This window comes from Anser cygnoides, chromosome 13 (assembly GCF_040182565.1).
Source record: "Anser cygnoides isolate HZ-2024a breed goose chromosome 13, Taihu_goose_T2T_genome, whole genome shotgun sequence".
NCBI classification, from domain to species: domain Eukaryota; kingdom Metazoa; phylum Chordata; class Aves; order Anseriformes; family Anatidae; genus Anser; species Anser cygnoides.
The window spans coordinates 20,437,891-20,449,297 of record NC_089885.1 but is presented as its reverse complement, the minus strand read 5'-3'; the positions used below and the strand labels follow the sequence as shown (position 1 = coordinate 20,449,297).

At 62.7% G+C, this 11,407-nt stretch overlaps 1 protein-coding gene across 1 annotated transcript; it reads left to right on the top strand.

Annotated features, from left to right (window-relative positions):
* Window positions 1-1,672: 1,672 nt before the first annotated feature.
* On the top strand, window positions 1,673-10,897 carry LOC106043010 (transforming growth factor beta activator LRRC32-like). Its single transcript, XM_013192268.3, has 2 exons — window positions 1,673-1,843; window positions 2,794-10,897. The coding sequence occupies exons 1-2, from the start codon at window positions 1,724-1,726 to the stop codon at window positions 4,765-4,767; spliced, it is 2,094 nt and encodes a 697-aa protein (XP_013047722.3). The 5' UTR covers window positions 1,673-1,723; the 3' UTR covers window positions 4,768-10,897.
* The last annotated feature ends 510 nt before the right edge of the window (window positions 10,898-11,407 follow it).

The following is an 11,407-nucleotide window of genomic DNA, read 5'->3' as shown; positions in this document are numbered from 1 at the left end:
CTGCTGCCCTGGCTCAGGGATCACCCTCCGTGGGAGCAGGGCACCTAGAACGATGCCCCAAATGAGAGGCAGCACAAGGTGGAGGAGGAAACGAAAGGTGCTTTGTTCTGGTTTTGGGTTTGTGCCAGCATGGCTTAGGGGGCAGGTGGTCTTACAGCTCGGCTCCGGAGCATCCGCGCACCCCACTGCTGAGACCTCGGGTGCCGGGTTTTCTTCAGCACGGGGAGTTCACGGGTTCGGGATGCGAGCGCCCAGGGATTCTCTGCAGAAGTCCCTTGCTTTTGATCAGGGACTTTTGGCTGATTTCACCGCCGTGCCTGCTATGCGGACCCGAGCCCGGTGGCCGGGGCGAGGGCTGGGGTTCCCCGGGAGGTGCCGGTGCGCAGGGCAGCTCCCCGGGAGGTGCTGGCTGGGGGCCGGGGCCGCACAGGTTCAGCCAGGGGTCGGCGGCTGCTCCCGCATCTGCACAGACGTGCGAGCCTCACATCGATCGCCCCCGGGAGCAGTCGAGGGCTGTTCTCCTGCAGCTGCCTTTGGCCCGGGCTGCGGTGGAGCACATCCACCGTCAGGGCACCATCGGGGGAAGCCGGGCTGCTGTATCTTTGGGTGTAACCAGTTGCACAGATATGCAGAAAGGGAAAAATATTATTGTTGTTATTATCATTTATTATTCTGCCAGGCACGTCTAGGAGCAGAGCAACAGCTCTACCTCTGGAACAACAGCTAAGGCTGGGCAGCAGCCCGGACGCGTTCCTACAGATGGAGGGAGATCAGCCGCCTGGAGCCAAAAAAAGCAGCAGAAGTCCGTTTTGCAGGACTCACCGTGAAGGCTGCTGTGAGGTGGCCCTGGCCGCGGCCCTGTGTCCCCAGGGACTGTGTCACCACTAGGCGGCACAGGGACACGGAGATGTCACCACGAAAACACCTGTGTCCGTGGTGTGCGGCTCTGGGGACCCGGACACAGCCCGGAGCTGCCACAGGAGGTGTCCCCACGTCTCCTGCGTGGCCCGGACGCCCGTTTCCAGGCCTGGTGGGGATGCAGGGATGTGGCAGTGAGGAGCCCAGCCCTGCGCATCCCGCTGGGGACAGGGGAAGGGCTGACAGTGCCAGGGGCCGCGTTCACCCCTGGTCCCCTCTGAGGGCTCTGCTTTGTGCTGGGCACCCCCTGCCCCAGGGGCCGGGCGGTGAAAGCCGCAGCGGTTGGTTCCCAGGGCACACAGGTGCCATGGGGGAGCCCCGGCTGCGGGGCCGGGAGGAGAATTTGCTCCCCTGGGCACCAAGCTCCACTGCGGCCCTGGTGTCCCAGGGGGTCCCAGGGGTCCTGGTGGCTGCTGCTGGGGTCTGGGCACAGCCCAGCCCTGGCACAGGGCAGAGGAAACCGGAGAAGAGCGGGGGAACCCCTGCAGCAACCCTCTGCTTTCCCAGGTAGCAGCTTTCCTCCCTGGCACTTGATTTCCACGGCGGTTTCGGTCGATCACCTGAGCCCCTGCGCAGCCCTGCCTCCTCCCTGCTCCAGCGGTTTCTCTTTCCCTTCCTTGTGGCTTCGTGCACTGTTTTTCCCCTCTGTAGTCGTATGTCTCTCTTCTCCCACTTCCGTAGCTGCGAACACCCCCCCCCGCGTTATCTCCTTCCCCCATCCCACGCCGAGGCTTATTTATAGCGAGCCCGGCTCGCCGGAGAGCACCGGCGGAGCGGGCAGGGCTGGCAGCGCCCGCAGCCCACCATGCTCCGGCTGGGAGCCCGGCTCGCTGGGCCGCGATGCTTGCTGCTCTGCCTGCTCCCGGCCGTCCTCAGAGCCCAGCCTGGCTGGGAGGGGAGGCCCAAGCCCCTGCCGTGCCAGCAGGTAAGGCTGCTTCCGAGGGCTGTCGCAGCCCCAGCGCTCCCCGCCGGCTCTGAGCTGGGCCCGGGCACCCGTCCCGCTGTGCAGCGCAGGGAGGTTCCAAACGCAAATCCCCCCCGTCCATCCTCATCCGGCCTCCGTCTCCTTTTCCTTCCCTGTCTTCCCACCTCCGTCCTCCCCTCGGCTCTCCTGCCTTCAAGCCTCTTTGCCCGGGGCCCTTCCCAGCTGCTCCCCGTCCTGCTGTGCTGGTGGCACCTCGAGCGGTCCCCCCCCAGCTCCACCAAGGCGATGCCCTGGGGTGCCCTTCGAGGGGGACCACTTTGGAGGGAGGGGAAGGTGCAGCCGCCAGGAGGGGACAGGGATGCTCTGGCACTGTCAGTGCTGCCCCTACCCTTTGCCCATGGTGCTTGCAGGGCTGCCTGGGAGGACAACCAGACACCAAGGCTTCTCCTTGCTCAGAAAGAGCAGCAGGCGGAGGTTTTTCCTTCCCTTCTGCGCAGCTCAAATGCGCTTCTCCCCGAGGGCTGAGGCTCGGGGTGTTGGTGATGACCTGCAGAAGCCATCTGATGCCTGCCGGCAGCCCGAGGGGTGTGGGCCACCGAAACGGTGCCATCGGTGACACCAGCCCGCACCAGGGCAGGAGCAGGTGAGCCAGGCCACCGGCTCGGGTGCCACCCTGTCACAGGGCACTGCAAACCAGAAAACCGCACCATCCACAAACATAAAAGCAAAGGCTACGTCCCCCTTCCCCTCTGACAGCCCTCGGCCCTGCAGACAAGCTTCTTGTCTCCTGAGCAGCTTTCGGTGGCCTGGCCCCTTCCCATCGCAGGGTAGGACATGGAACGGGGCTCACCTTCCCATCGCTCAGGCACGTGGAGAAGAGCAGATCCCCTGCCTGGTGGTGCCTTTGCACGCCCTGTCCCATGCTGATGGGTTTTCCTGCTTCTCCCTAGAGCCCCACGAAGGTGTCATGCAAGGGTGCTGGCCTGCACAGGTTTCCAGAGGAGCTCGGCCAAGGAGTGAAGTACCTCGAGCTCTCCAACAACTTCATCCGAAACCTGTCGGAGAGCCGCATGCGGGGGTTCGGGCAGCTCGAGCACCTGGACGTGTGCTTCAACCAGCTGGAGGCGGTGTCGGGAGCCGCCCTGGCTCAGCTCCCCAAGCTGCGCTCCCTCCTCCTGGGCTCGAACCGCCTGGACCGCAATTACCTCGCTAACGGGCGAGCCTTCGGCTTGCTCAGCAACATCGAGGTCCTGGACCTGTCGGCAAACAACCTGGAGAGCCACATGGCGGGCCGGTACCTCAGCAGCCTCAGCACGCTGAAGAAGCTGGACCTGTCCGGGAACAGGATGACGAGGCTGCCCGCGGGCATCTTCTGGAGCACGCCGCGGCTGAGCGAGCTCAACCTCAGCAACAACTACATCATGGAAATCGAGGAGGGAGCCTTTGGGGCTCTGGAGGAGCTGGAGGTGGTGAACCTGGCCTTCAATTCCCTCCACTGCATCTCTGGCTTCAGCCTCAGGCAGCTGCGAGTTTTAAACCTGAGCCACAACGCCCTGGAGCTCTTCGTCTCAGAGGAGGGAGAGGAACCCTACCTGCTTCAGGTGCTCGACCTGAGCCACAACAGGCTCCTCTATTTTCCAGAGCTCCCCAGAGCGCATTACCTCACACACTTAAACCTCTCCAACAACCTCATTGCCTCGCTGGCCCCGAGCTCACGCCACCCAGCAGCGTTCGCGCTGCCCTACGATGAGCTGGCAAGGTTTAACGGGTCCTCCAGCACCGCGGCTGGCCTCACCCGTGTGGCCGACTTGGATCTCAGCAATAACCAGCTGCAGCTGTTCCCATTTGCTTTCTTCCATGGCCTGAGCTCTCTGCACAATCTCAGCGTGGCCATGAATTGTCTCCAGGACGTAACGAGGGAGACGCTTACAGGTGGCACAGAAGGGGACAGCGTGGCCACCTCGCAGGAGAACGTGTCCCTCTCCGTGCGCTCTCTGGACCTCCACGACAACCTCATCCGCGCCTTGCCACGCTGGTTTTTTGATTTTCTGCCCCAGCTGGAAACGATCGACCTGGGCTCCAACAGCCTCCAGCCCTGTGAGAGCCGGGGAGGTGACCGTGGGGGGACGTCGGGAGGGGGCCGTCACGGGGCAGGACCCTGCACCGCTTTCTACAACGTCCCCCACCTGAAGCACCTCAGCCTCTCCAGGAACAACATCACCCGGCTGCAGCCCTACGCCTTCAACCAGACCTCGCTGCTCTCCCTAGACCTGTCCGAGAACACGGGCTTGTCCCTGCCCAAGGCAGCCCTGGGGGGGCTGGAGCTCTCCCTGCAGGAGCTCTGGCTGCGGGGGAACGGGATGGGGGACGGCACGACAGAGCTCCCCTGCCTGGGCGCGCTCAAAGCCTTGGACCTCTCGGGCAATCGCTTGAGCCTTTTGCCCGCGGGTCTTTTCTGCTCCCCGCTGGAAAGCCTGGACGTCCGCGACAACAACCTGCCGGTGCTGGCCAAGCTGGCCGTGGCGAGCTGGGCCCGCAGCCTGCGGGTGCTGTGGGTGGCCGGGAACCCCTTCAGCTGCTGCGGGCTGGGCTGGCTGGACACGCTGCGGGCGGCGCGCGTCCGCCTGCCCGACCTGGAGCGGGCGCTCTGCGCCTACCCTCACCGCCGCGGCAACTTCTCGGCCCCGCTCAGCAGCCACCCCTGGTGGCCCTGCCCGCGTCCCAAAGGGGCGCCGGCGGCGCTGGTGGTGGTGCTGAGCATCCTGCTGTGCCTGGGCTACGGGGCGTGCTGCCTCCTGAGGAGGGGGCAGAAGCCGCCGGGGTGCGGGGCTCTGCGGGGCAGCAGGGTGGGCGGCTTCGTGCCCCGTCCCAAAACGGAGAAGGCAGCCAAGGAGAGGCCAGCAGACGGTGACACTAAAGTGTAGGCCGGTGCTGAGAGCTGCAGCTGTTGGTCAGAATGCTAATTACTATTAATATTATTAATAATATTATTCGGGGCACACGTTTCCAGCATCTCAGGTGTTTTGCGGAGCAACGTCGGGGCTGAGCCCAGCGCTGGGCAGGCACCAGGAGGGTCTGGGTTCCTGCAGCCCCCTTGCTCTTGAGAAGCAAGGTGTCCCCATCCACGCTAGTTTGTGGAAGAAATTAAATAATTAGTAATTAATTAATACTTAAATAAGTGGCTGCAGGGGGTGGTTCTGCCCTGCCCTCCACCGTTTTCAGCACTAAGGAGAAGAAAGGCCGGCCTGGGCAGCTTGTGTTGGTCTGTCCCTCCCGAAGGCCGCTGTGAAAAGGTGTTTGTCTGCGTAGCCTCGCGGCTCTCCCAGCATCCAGGGGCTGGGGCCAGCTCTGGGAAAGGGAAAAGATCAGGGCGTGCCAAAACCTCTTGTGTTTCACATCTCTCTGGTTCCACCTTGAAAGTCCCCAGCCGGCCCAGCGCACGCCACCTCCTCGTCCACACACCTGTTGTGTAGGGGATGTGAGAGCAAAAGGGCTTGGAATTCACTTAAAATCCCGATTACCTCTTTCCTTTTTTTTTTTTTCCCTCTCAAGCTTATCATGGTTTTACTGTGAAGCAAAGGGCATTTTTGCTGTAAAACGCACTCCTTCCCCAGGCTGCCTGCATCGCTGCTGGGACGCCAGGGCTGGAGCCCGCGGGTGTTTGCTGGACCTGCTTCTGCACGCACCCGGCCCCTGCTCCCAGCTCCCCGCAGTCCCTCGGGGTCCTGGCTCACGCCAGCCGCCCTCTGCTCCCCGGGTGTTGCTTTTTGTCCCAGGGGCGCTCCTGGATGGAGCCCCAAACGCTGCTGCAGCCTTCGAGGGGGTGTCCCTGGTACATTTGGTGCGTTCCTCATTTCAGCCACCTCCCGGGCTGTACTTTCTGCGTGTTTCACTGTGAGCTGTTCTGCCTCCCACCGGTGTCCTCCTCGCCCAAGGCTTGCTGCGGCTGCCGTGCCTCGCAGGGACACGGAGCTGGGGACAGCTGTGTGATCTGCAGGGACACTGTGTGCGGTGCTGGGGTTGGTGTCAGGTCTGTCCACGGGCTGCGCCCTGTCCCCATGGAGCGGCAGCAAAAAGACTCGTGGTGTAGGGTAAGAGGGGTGGAAGAGAGGTCTGGCCTAGCAAAGGGGCTGGAGAGGCTGCCGGGGCAGGGGGCAACGAGCCTTAACAAAGGAAAAGAAAGCCTGGAGAAGCTTTTTCTTGACTCAAAACGAGGTTAAGAGATCTGTAGAATTTGGAGGTTTGAGCAAATAAATGATTGTGTCAAAATGTCCTGGGTTTGTGCCAAGCTGTAAGGGTATAAATCTGAGTCTGAAACAAAGAGCAGTGGTGGTTAAAATCTTCTGACCGTTTACAAATTTTCTAGAGAATTAGTTGAGAAATCCAGCAAAACTAATTCTTTCCAGTGGAAAGCTTTCGCATTTCACTGAATCAGTCCGTTTTCAAAGAAAAATAGATTTTATCAGGAATTCCCAACTAGCTGTTCTGCTAACTCATGTGGAAATTACCTTGCCTGCAAGCGGCCTGGGTTAGAGCACGGTTTTGTGTTTTCCCTTTTTCTCCGTGGAGGCAGGAGCTCGAGCTGCTGCAGGCGCCGAGGGCGGTGCTGGCGGGCGCCCCTCGTGCTCCTCACCGGACAGCGTGGCGGAGCCCGAATCTCCCCGGCGCCGCTCCGAGCTAACGCTCGGGGAGGTTACACCTTCGGGGTGCTGCGAGGTGTGGAACAGCCGCAGCCCTAAATGCTGTGGTGTCCCTCTCCCCCGCTCCGTGTTTCACCCAACAGACGAGCCCACGTGAGTGCACACCGCCGCCGAAGGTATCCCTTTTATTGAATTTTTGCTGACATTCCTGTGCTCCCGAAGGCAGCCGCTCTGACGGAGCACCGTCCTGGCACCCCTGGCTCCCCGCGGCAGGGTGGGTTTCGATGCGTCTCTGCCCACTGCGGTGTGAGCTCTGCGCCTTCGGGATGGGACAGGAGGCTGGTGGCAGCGTCCCCGTCCCAGCGGCCGGCCCTGGCTGCATTTCCTCCGGGACACCAGCCCGGGCGTCCCTCCCTTTCGCAGGACTTTGCCACCACTGCTTTCCATTATCGCTCGCTACCACAGCCCCTTCTGCGTGACTCAACAAAACTCCCGTCAGCTATTTCCATCCCGGTTGGCGAGGTCGGGCGTGTTATTCATGACACTTTCTTCCTCTCTGGTGGGGCTCCGGCCGGACGGGGACCTGCCGCTGAACCTCCGGCACGCAGCCTCCCAGCCCGCAGACGCTGGCAGGGAACGGGCTGGGAAAGCAGCTCCCAAACCCTGCGGCAGCTTCGCTCGTCCCTGCCGTCCCGGGCTTGCAGGCAGATGTTCTGCAGCTGGGTGCCCCCACCCCGCGGTCCTGGGGCCCTGGGGACAGGGCGTGCTACACAGCCGGCCCCAGCAGCATGGAAGTGTCCCCAGGTGCCCCGTTCCCCTCGAGCGCGAGCCATCCCAGCTGGAAGGTGCCGCTGGTCCCCGCAGAGCACCCTCAGGGCGAGGAGGGGAAGCGGGCAGGCAGCGTCACCGCGCTCCTGGGGGGGGCTCAGCTGATGGGAGCAGCTCCTGGCAGGTCGCAGCCGCCCACGGACCGCTTCTGAGTATCCGTCCCGTGCTGAGGTCACCGACCGAGCGCGTCGGAAAGAGGAAGGGGGGCGGTTTCCCTGCGGGAAGGCAGCGCCCCGCAGCAGGACGGTCACCTGCTGCCACCGTGGCCACCACCAGTGCCACCAGCCCGGGCAGCTCCAGGTCCTGTCCACACCTCTGGGACACGGTGGGAGGTGGCCGGGACACACGGAGTGAGGCTGGATGTCGGCACCGCACGGCGGCGTGCCACCACCCCGTGTCACCGCAGCCCGGCACTGTCACAGCCTCCCAGACAAGGGGATGCGGCTCCTCCACGGTGGGTAGGTGAGCGTGGGGTGCGGAGGGCACCGTCTTCTCCAGGGGCGTGAGAGGAAGACCTGGCGGGAGGGGAGCCCGTGGAAGGTCCTCAGATGAAGCTGCCTCTTGTAAGCCTGGAGCTGCAAGTGACCGCAGGCTGGGATGGTACGCGGTGAGGGATCTCCACGTGCTTGCTCAGTTCACAAACCATTCGCTGTCATTTGCTTTGGCCCCAGCCAGAGTCCTGACGGTGGGCCACGTGGACCTTTGGACATCCGGGACAACCAGCTTCACCTTCCTCCGCTACTCCCCTCCTTGGCCTCTCTGTGGGTGCTGAGCAGCTGGGTGGGACAGGGACATGCCTGCAAGACCTCCTGTGAGCACATGCAGCTCCCGCGACAGCCGGATGCTGAGCAGTGACAGTTTTCCCTACCCTGGTGCCTGTGAACCAGACCTTTGGGCCTGGGCTCCGAGCTCTGAGCCCTGCCCAGCAGCAGGTTCTCTCCTCGCCCTCCCGTGAGCTCCTCCTTGCACCTCCCCAGGGGAACAGGAGCCAGAAGGGCAGGGAGGGACTGGTGGGGCCACGCTCCCCGGGTGCCCTCCCCGCTCCTCTGCGCTCTGAGCCACAGCGCGGGCAGAGAGACCCGGCTGGTCACCACTTCACTTTCCATCCCAGGAGATGCAGGAGGGAAGCCTTTCGCTGGGCTGGGAACCCCCTTCCTCAGCCTCCTGCTGCCCCGAGGCAGCCCGACGTGGAAGTGGAAGGGGTATTTTTAGTACTTGCCCTGCGCTTGCTTCAAGGATGGAGCTAAGAGGAACTGACATCAAACGAAGCGTTGAATTTGCTTTAAAAGGAAGCCTTTTTTTTTCCTACTGCTCAGTCATCACAAAACTTTTCTGTGAAGAGGGATTGGTGAAAAATCACCTTTTGTAGGAGGCAGACGGAGATTGGCATCAGAAGCCTCCGGACGCCGTTCCCTGTGCTGGCACCGGCTTCTCGCGAACCCGTCTGTGTCCCGTGGTGACCTTGCATCCAAAAATACACCCAAGGAAGCGACGTCCCCCGGAGATAAAAGCTAACGCTCGGCAGAGCCTCTCCTGCTTCTCAGGAGATGCGAGAAGTGCTTTGTCAGCCAGGAACAGGGGCCTTGCCCCGGCCCCACAGCCCGATGTAAGGGGTGCTGGGCGGCAGGAGCCTTGCCACGGGTGCTGGGGACCAGTGGTGCCGTCCTGCCTGCCGCCCGGCCCCGGCACGTACTGGGGAGCTGTACGCTGCCCCAGCACAAGGCAGGCTGGTAGAGAGCCCCCAGACCCCAGCATCAGGCACCGTCCACGCCTCGAGGGGTCTGCCTGGAAGCCCTACAGCTAACAGGGGGGCAAAGCGCCCCGCTGCCGGGGGGCCTTGCCAGTGCCACGAGCACGGTGGAGGAGCGCCGTGACGGCCGGGACTCAGATCTGGGGGGAGATGGTGGCCCTTAAGAGCAAACCATGGCCAGAAGGTGGCAACATGCCCTCTCCCATCTGGGCCTGGCGCTAAGCGCGCCCACAGAAGAGGTCTGCATCGGTCGGGAAGCTCTGTCCCCGCTCAGACCCAGCTTGGCTTCAACAGCGCTGCGGTGTCACGTAGCCCCAGGTCAATACTACCAAGATTTGGGGTGCAAAGCCCTGGGGTCCTGGAGGACACCACGCTGAACGTGAGCCAGCAATGCGCCCTCGCAGTAAAGCAGGCTCGTGCTACCCCGGGCTGCGTTAGGTAACGACCAGGCGCCTACAGAGCCCAGAAGCCTCCCCCCACCACCACCAGCACAGGGGACTCGCACTTTGCCCACCTTTGTGCACCACTCAGCAGAGATAAGGTACCGCTGACCTTCCTGACCCTCTCGTCTGAAGTCCCTGTCGCGACATACAGTGAGGAGCCCCCAGCAGCAGCTGCCTTAGTCACGATATGGGGGCTTCAGAGCACCGACCTGCTCAGCGCCTCTGCCTGGTGGGCTGGGGGCTGGCACTGCCACCAAGAAGCCCAGGGCAGAGCGACTGCAACTGGGAGGGACTGGGAGCCACCGGAGCGTGGCAGCAGGGTTGTCTCTGCTTGGCAATTCCTGCCCTGCATGTGCTTGGTGAAACGCTGACCTCCCTCTGCAGGCTGCGCACATGATGCGCGGAAAAGCACCCGAGCACCTCCCAGCCCCGACAAGAGCAGCTTTTCCTGGTCAAAAAATTCCTCATTGCTCCAGAAGCTGCTCAGATTTCCCCGCGATGTCCCCCTCCGGGCGCAAGGCATTTCCCCATTCCCCAGGGCTGAGAAAGGGAACTTACAGAGGAAAACATTTCACAAGATCAGAATCTTCGGGGCTGGAGCGAAAGGCCCGTACGGGCCAGCGGGAGGGAGAAGTGGGGACACCACAGCCGATTCTGGCCAAGGTAGGAGAAGGATCTGCAAAAGCCACGCTGGGAAGGTGGGATGTCAAAAAATATCAGGGACTTCCAGAGCACAGAGCGAGCAGCAGCACCGAGCTGGTGGCCACAGCCGTGGAGCCGCTGCCCCGTCCCACGCAGCACCAGCATCTGGCCCAGCACCGGGTGCTGCTTCGTAGGACTTATTTTTTCAGCCAGGAGCAGGGAGGTTAAGGGGATCGGAACCAGCTGATGCCAGGGAGCCACAACACAGCGTCTCTCGCTTTCTTTTCTCTCTTTTAGGTCAGCCCCTCGTACCTCTGCTTGGGATTTGGGAGTGACCTCGGCCCTTTCCTAGGGGGACCGTTCCGCATGGGCCGCTGCCCAGGCACAATGCACCTTGGCCTTTTCATCGCAGGAGAGTGGCTCAGGAAGGTCACCAGTTCAGGCTGCGTGTCCTGGCTCTGGTTCGCATGACAGCAAGTCAAAGGGAGGTCACGGGGGGATGCTAACCAGGCGCCCAGCGAAGCCCTGCGGAGGGAAAGCACCTTCCTGCTAGAAGGGAAGTTGCACAGCGAGGGAGAAAGTGAAATCCCAAAGTAGAAGTCCTAGACAGAGCAGCTCCTGCCCGAGGAGGCCCTGCTTTCCCTGCTGCATCGCTTCTGCCCGCTGGGATCAAGTCCTGGCAGCGGCACGGGCGCTTCCGCAGCTGAGACCCGTGCACAGGCAGCCCGCAGCATCGGACCTAAGCTGGGTTTCCTGGCCCAGCCGGCTGGAGAAGCAGGTTGTGCTGTGCTCAGCAGCCTGCTGAGGAGTTAGCAGCACAGGGCAAGGCGCTGGTGCTGGGCTGGAAAGCCCAGTGACAAAGTCCTTCGGCTGCACCTCCTGCCCCCATGCTCTTCGGGGTGCTGAAGGCAGCAGAAAGCCCCATGCCAGTTACAGACCGGGCTCTGACACGCTAAGGACAGCCCCAAGCCGACTTAAATCCTCCTCTCACCGTGTTTCCTAATGGGTGCCTTTAGTTTTGGGGCTGTCTCAAGGCTCTCTGTGCAGGGCGTATGGCAGCGTGCGGAGCTGGGAGATGCTGCTCCGCAGCCCGCCGCCTTCCTGCAGCGGTGCTTTAACCGGGTTACAGGGAACGTGCTCGCAGGCTGCACACGGGGAGCCTTCCCCGTGTCCCCTGCCGCTCGCCCTCGCTGTCAGCAGCCTGGCCCTCGCAGTTATGAAACCCCGCAGCAGCTGCCGGTGCCCTGACGGAGACAATAGG

Excerpts from the sequence above, each read along its gene's own strand:
- LOC106043010 (XM_013192268.3), top strand. The coding sequence starts at position 1,724 with ATGCTCCGGCTGGGAGCCCGGCTCGCTGGGCCGCGATGCTTGCTGCTC. Across the intron at positions 1,844-2,793 it reads AGCCCCTGCCGTGCCAGCAG|AGCCCCACGAAGGTGTCATG; the intron begins GTAAGGCTGCTT and ends GCTTCTCCCTAG.